Genomic DNA, 15,848 nt, shown 5'->3' on the forward strand with positions numbered 1-15,848 from the left:
AGATGAGTTTATATTTTGGAAATTCATTCTTTTTTTTCTCAATTTCTCGTCGCAATTATATATTCATTCACTCTTCTCAGGAATCAAAGAGCTTGCATATCAACATGCTTTCATTCTTTCTGTTACGATTGTCTCTCGCGACTCTCTCCACAAAATTGTCCAAAATGCCGACGACCCTTTTCTCATCAGAATATTCAGCGAATTTTCTGATCCACAAATCAGTGTGCAATTTTTGATTTAGTCCTTTGCAATGAATACAATATCAAACTTAATTACAATTCAGCTTTGTTTACTATTTATTTTTCTTTTTCGTCGGTCTTTAGGTCACTCCAAAAAAAGACGAAGTCATCTTTGCTAGACTATTTATTCAACCAGAGTTGTACAGTTGTGCAGTCCGCTCCGCTACGCGAAAGATACCATGAAGTTTAACTCTTTTAGGAGAAAGTCTCAGGCCCCCTTCCCCGTATCCCGCGCAAATCACTGTCGGGGAACTCTAGAAAATTTCTTTAACGCTTGCTTGGCGGCTTAGAAGAATCTGGAGCTTCTGAAAAGCAGAATCTGGATAGTCCGAGCCAATGAGAGAGCCAAGAAGGTTTTGTGCGGCTTCTCCCCAAATTTAGGCGCGCCCAGAATGAGCTACTGTCAGTAGCCTACTGAAAAAGTCAGCGCATTTTTCAGTAGCTCAGATTCTCGATCTCCCCTTAGAGCTCAATTCCATGGTAAATTTGTTTCAGCTCCGCTATTGTCCATAGGCTATGGAGAATAAAATTTTGATCAGCTCCGCTACGCTCAGCTACGGCTAAAATGATTTTGACCAGCTTCGCTGGGCTTAGCCAAGGGGAAAAAATTAACCCCACGAGTCTAAGTCGACATTTTTTGTCGAAATCCGGTTTTAATCAGCTGTACTGATCTATCTGTGATCCGGATCGAGCTGAAAAATGTAATGTGTATTCACACTGGTATTAAGCACCTCTGACCAAAAAAAGAGCGCGCTAATCTCTTTTGGTGGCGTTTGGTACCGGATTAATCACTTTCTGCACCAACGTGAAAGTACGTGCGATAACCTTCCGACAATTATTTCGGATCAAAGAATCGGATTTATTTCGTTCAAAAAGGTACATATAGGTTTTCAAATGCGTAGAATTCAAATAAGATATTTACAATAAGATAAAATGGAGAAAAGCTAGCCTGGGCTAGGAATCGAAGTGATGTTTTCAAGTGGTGAAATTTTTAAGAAGGCAGACAGAACAAGTTGAATATAAACTGTAAATCTACAGAATATATAGATAGGAGGTGAACTACTGGCAATTCTAGATTCACTTCACACAATTCTCCTTGTCATCATGGATTGATGGACAGTTTGTGATAATAAGAACCGGTACTACAGGCAGCACAAACGGAAGCATTTTATACATCAAACACATTGATCAAACTACGACTTTTATATTTTATATCTAATATTTGCGCTGTTCGTTATACTCCGCTGAACTCGGCCCGGGCAATTACGCTCTCAATTTTCTATTCTATTCATATAACAAGAAGAAAAAAAACCCGCGAGCTCAACATTCTACTTTTTAGAGCTTCTTTCTTTCTAAAAAGATGAGCCATCGATTTTGAGGCATCGGGGTTTCATTTTTTACGACTTTTTATCTTCGCGCGTTTATCATCATTTTTTGAAGACAAAGAGATTTTAGCGTCTGAAATTTTCGTTTGAAAAGGAAAAATGTGTCCAAAAAAGAGCGCAAAAGAGAGCATAAGAAAGTGGAAAAAAGCTGTTGGCAGAGGTTTGTGCTCAGAATTTTCAACAAGCGTTAATTTTTTTTAGAAATATGGGCATTTTTCTCGACCCTGATTTTCTTCCTTTCTACTTTTTGTATCATTTACTATGCAACTGCAAATAATGCTCGTAAGTTCCGATTTTCCTAAACACCGAAATAATCATCACTAGAAACGTATAAAATCGAGCTGGCGATTCCATACGATTTCCTCCTTGATTCCAAATCTTCATTAAAACTACCTAAGTTTCTGAAAAAACCGAAGACCTGCAGCTCTGATAATTTAATCGTCATATCCATTGAGCCAAGAAGATCGCTAGAGAAGGATGATGAAATGGAAGAAAATGAGACTGGGAAATTCATCGAAGCCGCAGAAAAATCAAGAAAAGAGATTCTCTCCTTAGCGCCAGCTGATTTTTCCGGGGTACAGAAGCTTCCCTCTATCATATTTTTAAGATACTTTTAGCTGTACTTCATGACAAATGAGTTTGCAGAAGACAAGGCAAAAGACTACGGGGACAATTTCCTCGTCACTCTCTCCCGAAGCGAGGCAAAACTCAACTCAACCCTGGCCATGTCCGCGATCGACTGGTTTCTATCGAATTGCTCTGAAGAAAAATCGCTGATCATAACGAGCTTCCCGTCGAAATTGAATTTGACGGAGGTGATGGAAGGACGCAACGTGAGAATGAGCCGGAGAAAGCCCGATAGAAGGCATCAGAAGGGATTGATTGAGTGCTTATTTGGATTCTTTCAAAAGTAAGTGACTTTGACAAAGGTTTTTATTCTAAAATTTCAGGCCTTCGAGAAATAAGAAACCGCTGCCAACTGCCTGCGCTCGTGGAGGATATTTGATTCCTTACCGGGAGCTTCAGAAGATTCAAAAAGTTTCAGAGCAGACCAAAACCCACCTGAATCCAGAAATGGCGATTACAGGCATTTTCCGAGAAAAAGCCGAATTAAAAATTCATGACGCGTAAGAATACGAATTCATTATTTTCAATTTTAACTGTTTTGCCTAGAACACCAACGATAAAGCTTCCCGGCCGTCACTCAATAATGAAAAAGCAGCCAGAGTAAGAAAACTTCAATTCGATCGCCATTTTTAAACTGCCATTTTTTACCTTTTTTTTGCCAGATTGAGTATGCAATAAACCAGAAATTTTGTTTCAGGAAGAATCGAAATTTATAAAAGCAAAATACAAAAAGAACATTTATCTTGCAGTTGATGAAGATTTTCGATGAAGCCGTTTAGTGATGACTGTGTTCTTTCTTCGTCGTTGGGCGCATTTTTGACAAACAAAGTGACCTTCGAATTCAAATGGTCCGCCAGAGTTTGGGTCAAAGAGCATTATTTTGCAGTCCTTATCAATTAGGAAATTATGGGGAGGGGTTGATTACCTTGCAAGAGAAGCACGATTTATGCAAATTCTTCCCGGCAATCGTAATCTGTTTCGCTTCCTGTGCACCGTCTTCTGGAACTATGGATTTTCCGCATCTTGCACAAGTATTCGCACTCTCATCTTTCATTTCAGATAAATTTGACATGAGTTTGTCGATTCCCACTGATGATATTTGCGGTCCTTCGGTAACCGTTCTGAAAAATGAATTATTTTGGAGATTTTCAAATAGAGCTACCCTGTTTTCAAATTTTTCATTAGCAACTCCAACTGTCGATCAACCTCATCAGCGGACTCTTGAGATCTTTTCGTTGTTTTCAAAGGAGTTGTTTTCACCGACATTTCGGGTTCTTTGGGAGGCAAATTCGAGGGGATCGGTGTCGGGCTTGGAGGCTTCGGCGATTTTACTCGATCAACTGAAGTTAGAAATATTCAAATAAATGAACATGCTCTTTATTATACGTTTTTTTATATAGAAGTTGGATAAATTGTCAACCTTGAAGAGTACCGGTGCGTGATTGATCCGTAAAAGAAATCTCTGGCACTTCGATTTCGAACTTCTCGATTGCAGCAGACTCCAGCGTTGGTGGATTTCTAATGCACACACTCGCTTTAGGGCGCTTTGATTTTAACTACTTTGTTAATTACCGTTTGAGAATTGATTTGAGCGGACGGGGCGAGTGCTGCGGCGAGTTCGATTGGTTGCTCCAAAGGTCGACGTCTGTGGCGAGAGCACGTTCGTCGACGAGCTCGTCGGCGACGCTGTCCACGTGACCAGAGTCGACCGACAAGTCGAGGACAAGCGGCTCCGGCAGCGGGATCGAGGAGAAATCCAATTCATCTTCAAAGACGGGAGGCGGCGTCGGCGGATTTGCACGAGCGGCCTGAAAGGGGAATTATTTATGCTGATCTTTTGTCGGAGAAAATTAACCTTGAGCTCGTTCATGGCTTCTTCGAGCTCTCTTTGGACCCGTTCGGATTTTGAGAGGGAGTCTCGACGCTCCCTTATTGGCGGTGGAGCAACTTTCTCTGGTGCTTGGGATCTGGTTGATTTTTCCGATGCCGATATGCTTGGTGTTGGACTTTGAGCGCTGCGAATTGACGGTGATTTTTGATAGACTTCTTGAGCTTCTTTCGCTCGCCAATCATTATAATATTCTTATCAATAATTTAATTTTTTATCAACAAAAACATCGATTACCCATGAGGTCAAGATCCGGTTGATTTCTACTGCTAATCTTCACGACTGTATTCATCTCCTCGCCAAGTTCCTCTGCCTTCTTTTCCGCTAGAAAATGTCAGCCATAATTTTTGCTGTACTGATTGGCAAAAACAGATGTGGAAAAGATGAGAATGTGGTTTTGGTACCCCGAGGGTGGTACAGGACGCCCTGTGGAGAACGGAACAAAACTCCCTGTTTTTGACATTTTCTTCTTCTTACCTTTAATATCGGCGTAAGGGTGGGATTTTCTCTGCATCATTTCTTGGTGAATTTTCGCTCGTTGCTCTTTATCCATCATTTCTTTTCTCTTTCTCTTTTAGTTTCGATTCCTGCAGAAGACTTTTTCTGAAAACGTTGTTTGAAAATGTCAAACACAAATGTCACATCCTGCTGAAATCATATTTTCAAGAATCGGCTTTTCGTAAATAATTATTTTACAATTAGCTTTCAATTTTGAAAATTATTGAAAAGCGGCTCTGAAAACTGGAAAGAGTCAGAGTTTTTTAAACAACAAAAGACAGATCAAACAAAAAAGAGACCTGAAGTCACCTGGATTTCCGCTTTCTATTAATTATTTGTCGCTAGAAAAAACTTGCTCTTAGATTTGAAAACTGAGTTTTTGAGGAGCAAGAGTTAGTGGAGAATTTAACGACTGTTTATCAAAACTGCATAAGGGGAGCTTCAAAAGAAGAAAAACTCGTAAACTACGACCCAGCAAAACCCACATGAAAAGAAAGAGCTCTTTATTTTTTTACCTTTCTTCATCAAATGTCTCTCTTTTTCCTGATCAGTGATCGAACTCTTCCTAATTTTTTTTCTTAAGTTTTTTTGGGCTCGAGGTCTAGTCGCTAATCCCTCGTCATTTGCTGCCTTCGACAATAGTAGCCACCTGGTGATAAACCAATTTACAAACTGTAATTTATTGCATTTACATTGAACAGCTGGGTATTGAAAGTTTTCAAACAGGAGGTTTATAAAAATACCCGCCGAGTTTTCTGACTATCACGGGATCAACGTAGTTATTCTGCTCCTGGGCTCGGCAACCTGTCTCGAAAACCTGAGTCAGGGTCTGAACTTCAGACTCTGAAGGATCTTTTTTTTTCAGAAGATCACTCAGACCCTGACTCAGGTTTTCTACACAGGTTATCGGACCCTGTTCTGCTCTTTTCTCGGCTCTAGCATCAGATACTTATCTTTGGAGCTTATGATTACGTAGCAGAGCCAAATTAATCTTATTTCTGCTTTCAAAAATTTTTGAAAATCATCATATTTTCTTTTGAAAACATTCATGACAGTCCAAAAAATAAAAATCGTCGCCAAAATCGTATGATCTCTTATACACATTTTTTTCTTGACAACTGCTACTAACACTGTTATCTTCAACTTCGCTCTTTCCCGTTTTACCGTTACCATCAACCCTGTTGAATTATTGATCGCAATAATTTCCAATGGTAAATTTGGACGATCACTTGAATGGAAAAATTATCAAATATCTTATGCAAGGGAAACGTTCCAAAACTGGCAGCTGTCGCGATTCTCGCATCAACTCAGATGAGCAACTTGCTTCATTTAGCATTCAGAAAAGTGCAGACAGAGATAAAAAAATATGAAGCTCAAGGCCTTCTGGTTCATTTCGAATTTAGTTAATGCAGTCCAGTGCGATCAAAATTGCTTAGGAAAGGAGAAAATAATAACTGTCAATAAAAAGGGATGAACTTTTTCACAAGAAAAGAATTATTTTCCTAAAAAAAAAGCTCTTCAAAAATGTCAAAATGCCTGCTTAGTCCGGGATACTAAATGTCTTGAAAACTGCACAAAATGGTCCAACAACTCGGTCGATTCTGATGGAAGATACGCGATTTTGCAGCAGACCAGAGTAGTCGGCATCAACTTTCGTCAAGACAAGTTAGAGTCTGTCCATGGATTCAACATGAACGGACACGAAGTTGACTTCGCCACATCTGTGGAGCACAATGGAGAGTTCTACGTAATCGGTGGTCTTGTTATGGACGTCATTTCGAAAGTTGGCAGTTGTGGGCTTCAGCCGATGTTGGAGCTGACGGACTCGTTGGTAATGGGAAAGGCGGCATCTTGGAATGGAAAGATTTGGATGTGTGGGGATAAGGACAAGCCTGAAGCCTGCTTTTCAACTGATTTGGCATCGATCAAGGCTGAGCCAAGTAGTGTTCAGGGACATTTGACAGGCGGCTTGGTTGTCACTCAGGACACGAATGTTTTACTCCGGTAATTGATGATTGAGTCATTCTTTTCTGAGAAGTTTTTTTAGAATTGCTGGATATACCAGAATAACAGAAGTTTTCGATGAAAAGAATCAAGTCTGGCATTCGAATCTCATCGGAAACATGACGGATAGAATCCGAGGATTCAGCACGATTACGACGGGGCAGGAAGTTTACTTGCTCGGTGGATTCTCAGACATCCAAGATGATTACACGCCAAACATCTGGAAGTGGGTTTCTGGCCATCCAAAGGTACTAACATTGGGGTTCTCGATTGTACAGTTTTTCAGTTTGACGTTGTTGGAAAGTTGTTGCAGACGAGAATGAATTCAGCATCTGTGCTTGATCAAAATAAAATTTATACTATTGGCGGCCTTGACAACCTCAACAACGAGTACTTCGACCTTGAAACAAAAAACTCAAACTCAATGAAGACAATGTCTTCCCCGCAAATATTTTCTCAGCTGATTCCTCTTGCCAGTACTCAGTGCTAATACTGTTGATATCTTGACAACGCCTCATATCTGAATAAAGCGGATACAAAACTGACAATTTTTAATTGTTGGCCATCTTGCTTGTTAGTTTAAGCATCGCGCCCTCAAGAGGCGATTGTAGGTATAACCTTATATGTTCATATATTGATCTACTCTGAAGTTCCAGCGCATCCTTTTGACTTTAATAAACTTCTACGAAAGAAAGTAAATCAATCAGAGAAATTCCGACACTGATGAGCGACGAAGCAATTTGTTCCATTTGGGAGCAGGCTAGAACTCCTCCTAGAATGATTTTGGTCGATCTGTGGAGATTCTTGAATTCGAACAAGATTGACAAGGAAAAGACACCCAGCCTCGCTGCTGGCAGGCTCATTCTTTTTCAAACCATCATCAATCGAAGTTCACGAGGACTCAGTTTATTAAAATAATTAGAAATATTTACAGAGAGAAAGCGCTCGAAATTAACTGCTTAAAGACGAAATGATTAAAGCGATTTGTGTCTATAAAAACTCAGGGCTGCGATTGGCAAAAATGACGACGGTTTTGCTTTGTTCGGGTTATTCCATGAGGCCCGTGGTTTAATCTTAACGAATGTGTATTTTTTACTAGTATATAAACCTCCTCGAAGCTAGAAGAACAACTCTACCGCATCGACCCCAAAGAGGAGACACTATATCTCCCTGGAGGATACGCAGGTCTCTTTTTGGTCATGAATCAGAGTAATCGTGAAAACGAGTTCAAACCTCAAAGTACCGATTCGTTCATTTTCGAAGAACTCATGAAAATCGACCTCGAGAATGGCGCCTGTGCAAGCCATTTCCGAGTTGTTGCGAGTTTTACTTTCAACTTCGAAATTCTAAAAAGCTCGCTTTGGGAAAAATGTAAGCAAATTTTTTCAAATAACAAAGAAATCCGTTATTTTCTTCAAAAGATGAGATAAACTGGGCGTATAAAATCGGCGGCTACACCGTCTTCACAGCGCCAAATGATACAGTTCAACGAACAATGGTTGGAAATAGTCCTTATTCAAAAGAAGAAATTTATGAAATGCTCTATTCGACAGATCAGATGCTGATTTACTTGCTAGAAGATATGCTAAAGGAGGTTGGCATCGTTCTTTGAGAATTGAAAAAGAACCAAATTTATCAATAATAATGCTAGGTAGTAGGGGTTATCATTCGAGCCGCCCCTAACCCAAAATCTAAACCAGGGGCTACGCCCCCGGGACCCCCTTAAGAGTTCCGAGTCCCTAACCCTAACCAATAGCTCAGATTCTAGAGATATTGGATGGCTCGAATCATAGGCTCGAATGATAACCCCTCTCTACGTAATGCTAATCTGGAGACCAGAGTCAATGTCTTTAAGATTGCTAATAAAAAACCGCTAATAATGATTCATAAATGATGTTGTCAACCTCTTGAAGGATCTTACAGTCGACGAAGCGCACGACGTTGTAATGATTCCATCTCAACTTGCTTTCACATTGCCAAGCTACGCGAGTAGTTGCTATTATCACTGCTTGATTTTCCTTTTGGAGACTTTTCCAAAACTGCAGTTCAACGGCTGCTCATTTTTCAACCACACTTCTCTGCTTCTTTTCAAACCGCTGGTGAGGAAACTCCTCAATAGAGGCTTGAATCCTTTTATTCCTCCGAATTATGACTCTGCAGGATCGCAATACTTCAATTGGTACATAATGGAATACAGTTTCGAGGCACACGAAGAGCTGCAAGAATGCACAATACAGGTCAAGGTTTCGCAAAGTGGCGTTATACAATTTTTGGAACAATTAAGCTTGGACGAGTAGTTAAAGGAATTTCTAAGGGTGGACGACGAAAAAATGACGGACAGAGATGGAAATTTTCTAAACAGAGCCGAGCAACTTTGCGGGCATAATACAAATTTTGGAACTTTTCAGCCTTGGACGGGGAAAAAAGGAACTTTTAAGCTTGGACGAGGAAAAAAGGAACTGTTAAGCTTTGAAGAGGAAAAAAGGAACTGTTAAGCTTGGACGAGTAAAAGGAATTTTCGATTTGGAAAATTTTTTCAAATTGAATTTTAAGGGTGTTAGAGGCCTACCGGCCTAGAGAAACCCCTTAAAATGTTCCTTTCGATCCCCTCTTTCATTTAAACGGGGTTTCATTAGGCCGGGAGGCCTTAAAAACCCTTAAAATTTAATTTGAAAAAATTTTCCAAATCGAAAATTCCTTTTTTCCTCTTCCAAGCTTAACAGTTCCTTTTTTTCCTCGTCCAAGGCTGAAAAGTTCCAAAATTTGTATTATGCCCGCAAAGTTGCTCGGCTCTGTTTAGAAAATTTCCATCTCTGTCCGTCATTTTGTTGAACCTTGTTGCAGCGTGATTTATTCTGGGAAGAGCCAGTCTTCTTTCAGAACAAAAAATATATCGAAGAACTGGACATTTACGATGACCTGGTCAAAAAGTACGTCACCGGATATTCAGTCGATGGTGTTCCTTTAACCACAACTTATAATTCGTGGTACGATATATCATGCAACAAAAGCTGCGATGATAATTGTGATCAAGCTATTCCCGCCATGCAGTTCTTTTTCGGCCAGCTGATCGACAAACAGCCTACGAAACTTCTTGGAAACGGTGGCCAAGGATCTGTTTTCGAATGCACATGGCACGGAACAAAAGCTGCGGCGAAATTTATTCCCAATCCGAAAATCCAATTATTCGAAGTTTTCGAAGACGCGCCGCATAATCTCATGGATCCGCTGCGCGAGAAAAAGATGAGACAGCTTTACACAAGCAAGGCCTCTGAGTTTTACATCGCCAGGGAAATCAAGCATCCTCATGTCTTGCATGTGTTCGACTTTTTCTTGCAGCATAATAATGGCGAAGACGAGTTTGTCATCGTCTCTGAGCTCTGTGACTCGAAATTGAGCCAAATCAATTTCAACATTTCAGCCATTTTCAAGTTTTTCCTACAGGCTCGGGTCAGTATCGATCTATGCTCGGCACCTGTGCAGAAAACCTGAGTCAGGATCTGAAAGATTTACGAGACCATTTTTCATAAAAGATCTCTCGGACTCTGACTAAGCTTTTTTCACAGGTTGCCGAGCCAAGAGTTATACCATGAGGATTATTCGGCAAGGGAGAAAAGTTTTCGCCACCTTTCTCGTTTCCCGACAAAATCAGTGATTTCAGGGTCACTGATTGGTTAAAATACCCATTTTTGCGCACTTCTGAGGCAGCGTCTAAAAACTTTCTACCTTTCCGAATCAACCTCATGGTACTTTGAGCTTATTTTTCGCGGTCCCAAGAAGCAATATGATACGTGAAAATCACTTTTGCGGAGCAAAATTCTAACCCCCATATTTCTTGTGCTCATTAGATAGAGCAACTCCTTAGGAGTCGAATGGTATAGTTTTAAGGGTCTGAGTCATCATCTATGACGTCATAAGGCCCCCCTTTGAAAAATGGGCATGTCCCCCTGTATCTCCGAAAATTTTCAGAAATATATGGAGATTTTGGCATCGTTAGAAAGCCCAGCTCAAACTGGCTATGAGCACAAGGTGTGCAAGAAAAAATTTCGACGAAAAAAAAATTTTTTGGGACAAAAACTTTTCTCAAAAAATTTTTTTTCGGAATTTTTTATTGCGCAACTAGTGCTCATAATCAGTTTGAGCTGAGCTTTCCAACGATACCAAAATCTCTTTATATTTCTGAGAATTTTCGGAGATACAGGGGGACATGACCTGACATTTTCAGGTACTTTAAGCACTAGAATTAGAGATATTCCGTTGCTTGGACACATAAAAATTATACCAATCGACTCCTCAGAACCCGCGCTACAAGATCAGCACAAAAAATATTGGGGTCCCGATTTTGCTCCGCAGAAGTCATTTTCATCTATCATATCGACCCTACAATAAAGGTTACATCAGCGATCAAAGCAATCGGAGAAAAGGGCCTGTCACATGGAGACGTGAAGCCGGAAAATATTTTACTGAAACGAGACAGTGTGACTGGTGAATTTTCCGTCCGCTTGGCTGACTTCGGAATGGCTGGCATTATAGGAGGAACACCTTTATTTATGGCGCCAGAAGTATTGAAAAAATCGATACCTTATTTTTCTGATATATACTCGCTTGGCATTTCGATTCTCTTTACTGTCTATGAGATACACTTGGCGTTCAAGCTCTTCTTGATTCCAGGTTTAGTATAAGAAAACTTTGTCGTTCTAGTCCAAATTCTTTAGTTGACAGCAACGTCCTTCGATCAGCGAAAAAAATCGCCCAAAAACATGAACTGACGAATTTCATTTCAAAAATGATCTCGGACGATCCCGCGATCAGGCCAAACATCGACCAGGTGAAGCAGTTTCTTTCGCTCCAGCGGTTCGCTTTTGCCGACGAAAAAAAGATATCGGCAAAGGATCTCGGAATAGATGACGACCTGGAAGTCATACAGTCGAGTGTTGACAAGGATGTGAAGAAACGAGCTCTTAAATTTGAACATTCCCCATTTTCCGCGGTGAACATTATGAATTCATTCAATCATTTGACATCGTATGAGGAACTATCAAAGGCAGGATAAAACTCATTTCTAATTTTTCATTAGAAATAAAATTTATTAAAATTAAATACAAACTTTATTTATCCTTTGAAGGCGACGAAAATGATCAGCAAAACAATCCATGACCAGGTTTTGTTTACCCCATAGTACTGTATTATTTGATAATTCATCAAATAGGGCGACTCTTTCAAATGTTGGGCTTTTGCTACAGCAAGTATGCTTCGATCTTCAATCCGTAAAATGGTAAAAGGATCGTTTACAGAAGTCTGTGCACTTATCCTTTATCAGCTTTATAATCGATCAAAAGAGTTGCAAAATTTCTCGGAGAAGGAAAAGGCTGACTTTATGGCTGTTCTCGATCATCCATCACACCATAAGGTAAATAAGATAATTGGTTCTTGCTTCAAGTATTTGCAGACTCTGAGATCAGAGCTGATGATGACTGTGATTCCAACAAAAATGAACGCGAATGAACTCGAATCTCAAGCAGCACTGCTTGATCACGTGATGCACAGACTTTCAAAGGCCACATTTCTCCAGCGAGAAGGTAAAATTGTCTCATTTTTCAGCGCTTTCAGAAATTTTAGGCGTTCATCTTCTTGGCAGCTTGAAACCAATTTTCGATCGAATAAGCCGAGTTGAACCCGTCTTGGAAATATTCTTCCATCCTACGGAATATGATAAAAGCGGATCGAGTTTAAAGTTCTGGGCTCATCAACCTGTGTTGAAAACCTGAGTCAGGGTCCTGAAAAGCCCCTCGCTACGCAGGTTTTCAAAACAGGTTTTCGAGTCCAGTTGAAGTCTTATGGGGTTGTTGGCGACTTTTTCAGTGCTATAAATCAGAAAAAGACACTTGTTTGCCCGGTCAAGTAACGACTGTACAATTTATAACTTGAAATTGACGAAATCCTAGTACTGGGTCGGTTGAGATGAAGCATGCAATGTGCCTGTATGAATTTGATGAAAACGATAAGTCTTTTGTTTTCAAAAACAGCTCCATGGAAAAAACGACGATGAAAATTCCATTGACATCTTTCCAGGTCGAGGTTCTTTCTTTTAGTCATTTAAATACTTAGTTGAAATATTTTAATTCAAAAAATGAACCTTAAATTGAGACAAAGCTTGGGTATCACATTTCATTTGTTCAAAAACTTCTCTGAATCGACAGATGAGATAACTTTCATACGAACACCAATAAAATTTCTTACATGTTCTCTTCACTTTTTGCACTATTCTAGCAATAAAAATTCTATTGCGATAAAGCAAAACAAACAGTATAAAAAGAAGGGAAAGAAGGAAAATTGTCTCTAGAAGGATGCTTGTTGTTCTTCTCAGCTGACAGTATATAAGCGTGTTTTCTAAATTTTCAATCTCATTTCATTTTGTCGAAAACAAGAAAGACTGAAAATAATAGGCTGAAAATAATAATTGGAAAGGAAACAAAGTGATACAGCGACTTCTCGGAACTAAACTATCGCTAAGAGTCAAGATCGCTAGGAAAGAATTCTTAGAAAGTGAATATTTTCATATGGCAAACAGCAAAGAAAATAACCTGAGCAATATGGTAAAATAGGACATTAAAAGTCATGATTGTATTTTGCAGCAAAATTCCCAGATCGACGGGATCATTATCGCCAAGTGGTTTCTCCTCACAGGTTTTTTCCATTTCGAGATAGAGAAGTATCGTTTAGTCGTCTTTATTTTGTCGGCGGTTGCCATTATCCTCGTTCCAATGCTAGGGCCGGTTTTCTTTATGTCTAACGTTGGACTGGTCATTATCGGAATTGGTTGTACTCTCGGCAGAAGTGTATTTTGCTCTGAAAACGGAAAAAATTTGTGGTTGTTGACTATCGTAAGTTAAGAAATTTATGAAAAATACCGAGAGAAATGTCATTCAGAGAATCTTATTTCCTCTTGCAATCCTTTGGAATATGCTCGTTCTGGCGTTGATGTCCCTAGACTTTTTGATAACCCAAGAGTTTGGCGAGTATAAAAGCGCAGTGATTCCTGCCATCATCCTTTTCATTCTCTATCTCGCTCTTTTATACATGTCGCTGAAACACTGATGCTGTACTTCGATCATAAAACCGAAAATTCAACCTCCAAATATACTATCAGCTGATTTAGAAGCAGTGATTCTGTTTGCAAGTATTCCAACTATAATCTTTGTTGAAAGCACAAAGAGTCAGCTTAGCAGGGACCTAAGTAAGCATAAAAGAATTTCTTTTCCGGATAAGATCAGAAATAAAATATAGAGCAAACAAATAGTTACAGTGTCCTCTTCGAGTAAATCTCCAACCTACAGAAGAAGTATTCAAAAATAAATTGTTTCAAATTGCGAGCAGCAAAAAGATAACCTGAGAAATATGGTAAAAGAGAAAATATGTAACTTATTAGTTATAACACTAGTCGCGGGAGAATTCCGAAAATTCATGGGGATGTGCTGGGGAAATGTCTATGCGTCGATTTCGGGGGATCATCATCGCCCAGTGGTTTCTTCTTATAGGTTTTGCATATTTAGAAACATAATTTCTATATTTATCTTTCAGCCGTAATTATTCTATTCATAACTGCTGTCACTCTTGTTCCACCCCTTGGAGACGGCTTCATTATATCGAACATTGGACTTGCCATCATCGGAATGACCGCATCCGGTCTTGGCAGGAGTGTTTATACTTCCAAAAATATGAATAGCCAGGACTGGTTGTTGAAGAAAGCGCTGTTGAATGTAACCGTAAGATGAAGAATGAGGTCGAATCAGAAAGAGAAGTTTTCTTTCAGAATTTATTCTTCGTACTCGCAATAATTTGGAACATGCTCGTTGGTGCTGGAGCAATTGTATTAACAGCCTTAAATTTCGGTGAAAATCTGACTCTGGAACGGATTATGCCTTGTATCATCTTGTTCATTCTTTATATCGTCCTTTTCTTCATGTCTCTCGTTACTCTCATTATGCAGGTAAGCATAACAAAGCTTTCATTCCGTTTAACTTCATCGAGACATGCTGCGTATGGAATAAAAACGAACGAAACTCGATTAATGAATCATAAAAAGAAACAAGAAAAAAACTTTCTTCCTTGATTTCAAGTAAAAAAATATTCAACAAAGTCTTCTGTCTGTTCCTCGTTGTTAAAATTCTAGCATTTCTAGACTAAAATTCTAGTGCGAGCTAAAATCAAAACAAATATTGAAAGAAGGGTTGAGGAAAGAAGGAATTATCTCTAGAAGGATGCTTGTTGTTCTTCCCACCTGACTGTATATAAGCGCGTGTTTTTCCCATTTTCAGTCACATTTCATTTTTGTCAAAAAACAAAAAAGATGCCCAAGAACGTTTCCAAAGCCGCCAAGCCCGCCGCCGGTGCCCGAAAGTACCGAAAGGCCCGAAAGGAGTCCTTCGGCATCTACATCTACAAGGTCCTGAAGCAGGTGCACCCCGAGCAGGGAATCTCCACCAAAGCCATGTCCATCATGAACTCGTTCGTGAACGACATCTTTGAGCGAGTCGGCTCCGAGGCTTCCCGATTGGCCCAGATCAACAAGAGATCTACCATCTCTTCTCGAGAGATTCAGTCGGCTTGCAAGCTCCTTCTCCCCGGCGAGATTGGCAAGCACGCCATCTCTGAGGGAACCAAGGCTGTGACCAAGTACCAAGCTTCTAAGTAAATTTTCAATTTACGAAGAGCTAAAACCGGCCCTTTTCAGGGCCACAAATAATTCCCCAAAAAGCTACAGACATTGCGTCATTTCGTGAACATTGTGTCCTCACTGACGAAGTAGAACAAGTCGGAGTGCGCAAGGCGAAAGCTTACAGAGCTTGAATTCCGTAGGAGAGATTATTTGCCACAGGATGTGACAGCCTTATCAAACCTCAGTCGGAGATGGAACTGCTGAATGTTAAATACGGTCTATTTACAGAACTCATAGATAAGTCGCTTTGATCCTATAGTAGCGTTGAGTAAGGAGGACCTGACCATTCCTACCGCGGTACAGTTATTTACTGATGTCCTCTTCTCAAGGGTCATTATTTTCATGTTACTATGGTTATTTCGTTTCTTTTTAGGGGATTCCCTAAAGCAAGTGACATGCTGCGTGTCTCCCGGACAACAATCAGTGCATTAGTATGGTTTCCCTAGCTTATAATTAACCAATGGAAGATATAAAATCTGTGTTCGATG

General features: G+C 39.9%; 6 protein-coding genes and 1 pseudogene across 6 annotated transcripts in view; 5 read left to right on the forward strand and 2 right to left on the reverse strand.

The window, feature by feature from the left end:
* The window catches only part of LOC145700284 (scaffold protein ILK-like), a 65,641-nt gene that overhangs the window by 20,893 nt on the left and 28,900 nt on the right, over positions 1-15,848 (reverse strand). The gene's annotated exons all lie outside the window — the stretch shown is intronic.
* Positions 1,550-2,962, forward strand: LOC145696485 (uncharacterized). Its single transcript, XM_081773530.1, has 6 exons — positions 1,550-1,784; positions 1,826-1,906; positions 1,949-2,199; positions 2,242-2,534; positions 2,575-2,751; positions 2,798-2,962. Exons 1-6 carry the CDS (start codon positions 1,724-1,726, stop codon positions 2,853-2,855), a joined length of 921 nt encoding a protein of 306 aa, XP_081629656.1. The 5' UTR covers positions 1,550-1,723; the 3' UTR covers positions 2,856-2,962.
* Positions 2,953-5,220, reverse strand: LOC145696484 (uncharacterized). Its single transcript, XM_081773529.1, has 9 exons — positions 5,153-5,220; positions 4,617-4,742; positions 4,377-4,463; positions 4,107-4,333; positions 3,824-4,059; positions 3,672-3,769; positions 3,414-3,591; positions 3,177-3,372; positions 2,953-3,139 (listed from the first exon to the last, which is right to left on the reverse strand). Exons 2-9 carry the CDS (start codon positions 4,693-4,695, stop codon positions 2,990-2,992), a joined length of 1,251 nt encoding a protein of 416 aa, XP_081629655.1. The 5' UTR covers positions 4,696-4,742; positions 5,153-5,220; the 3' UTR covers positions 2,953-2,989.
* LOC145699113 (uncharacterized) lies at positions 6,156-7,175 on the forward strand. Its single transcript, XM_081776360.1, has 3 exons — positions 6,156-6,641; positions 6,685-6,889; positions 6,928-7,175. The coding sequence occupies exons 1-3, from the start codon at positions 6,328-6,330 to the stop codon at positions 7,129-7,131; spliced, it is 723 nt and encodes a 240-aa protein (XP_081632486.1). The 5' UTR covers positions 6,156-6,327; the 3' UTR covers positions 7,132-7,175.
* LOC145700777 (uncharacterized) lies at positions 7,663-10,234 on the forward strand. Its single transcript, XM_081778103.1, has 6 exons — positions 7,663-7,671; positions 7,760-8,012; positions 8,063-8,235; positions 8,555-8,878; positions 9,486-10,091; positions 10,208-10,234. The coding sequence occupies exons 1-6, from the start codon at positions 7,663-7,665 to the stop codon at positions 10,232-10,234; spliced, it is 1,392 nt and encodes a 463-aa protein (XP_081634229.1).
* Positions 11,914-12,409, forward strand: LOC145700779 (uncharacterized). Its single transcript, XM_081778104.1, has 3 exons — positions 11,914-12,051; positions 12,091-12,220; positions 12,261-12,409. The coding sequence occupies exons 1-3, from the start codon at positions 11,914-11,916 to the stop codon at positions 12,407-12,409; spliced, it is 417 nt and encodes a 138-aa protein (XP_081634230.1).
* LOC145696087 (late histone H2B.L4 pseudogene) lies at positions 14,966-15,336 on the forward strand (annotated as a pseudogene).

Source organism: Oikopleura dioica, chromosome 2, assembly GCF_907165135.1.
Source record: "Oikopleura dioica chromosome 2, OKI2018_I68_1.0, whole genome shotgun sequence".
NCBI classification, from domain to species: Eukaryota; Metazoa; Chordata; class Appendicularia; order Copelata; family Oikopleuridae; genus Oikopleura; species Oikopleura dioica.

Coding starts and splice junctions, on each gene's coding strand:
- LOC145696485 (XM_081773530.1), top strand. CDS start 1,724: ATGTGTCCAAAAAAGAGCGCAAAAGAGAGCATAAGAAAGTGGAAAAAA. Junction 1,785..1,825: donor GAAAAAAGCTGTTGGCAGAG/GTTTGTGCTCAG, acceptor AATTTTTTTTAG/AAATATGGGCATTTTTCTCG. Junction 1,907..1,948: donor TGCAACTGCAAATAATGCTC/GTAAGTTCCGAT, acceptor AATCATCACTAG/AAACGTATAAAATCGAGCTG.
- LOC145696484 (XM_081773529.1), bottom strand. CDS start 4,695: ATGATGGATAAAGAGCAACGAGCGAAAATTCACCAAGAAATGATGCAG. Junction 4,334..4,376: donor ACCGGATCTTGACCTCATGG/GTAATCGATGTT, acceptor ATTATTGATAAG/AATATTATAATGATTGGCGA. Junction 3,592..3,671: donor ACGCACCGGTACTCTTCAAG/GTTGACAATTTA, acceptor TTCTAACTTCAG/TTGATCGAGTAAAATCGCCG.
- LOC145699113 (XM_081776360.1), top strand. CDS start 6,328: ATGAACGGACACGAAGTTGACTTCGCCACATCTGTGGAGCACAATGGA. Junction 6,642..6,684: donor GACACGAATGTTTTACTCCG/GTAATTGATGAT, acceptor AAGTTTTTTTAG/AATTGCTGGATATACCAGAA. Junction 6,890..6,927: donor GGGTTTCTGGCCATCCAAAG/GTACTAACATTG, acceptor ACAGTTTTTCAG/TTTGACGTTGTTGGAAAGTT.
- LOC145700777 (XM_081778103.1), top strand. Junction 8,236..8,554: donor TAGAAGATATGCTAAAGGAG/GTTGGCATCGTT, acceptor AACCTCTTGAAG/GATCTTACAGTCGACGAAGC. Junction 10,092..10,207: donor AGTTTTTCCTACAGGCTCGG/GTCAGTATCGAT, acceptor CTTTTTTCACAG/GTTGCCGAGCCAAGAGTTAT.
- LOC145700779 (XM_081778104.1), top strand. CDS start 11,914: ATGGTAAAAGGATCGTTTACAGAAGTCTGTGCACTTATCCTTTATCAG. Junction 12,052..12,090: donor ATCATCCATCACACCATAAG/GTAAATAAGATA, acceptor AAGTATTTGCAG/ACTCTGAGATCAGAGCTGAT. Junction 12,221..12,260: donor CACATTTCTCCAGCGAGAAG/GTAAAATTGTCT, acceptor CAGAAATTTTAG/GCGTTCATCTTCTTGGCAGC.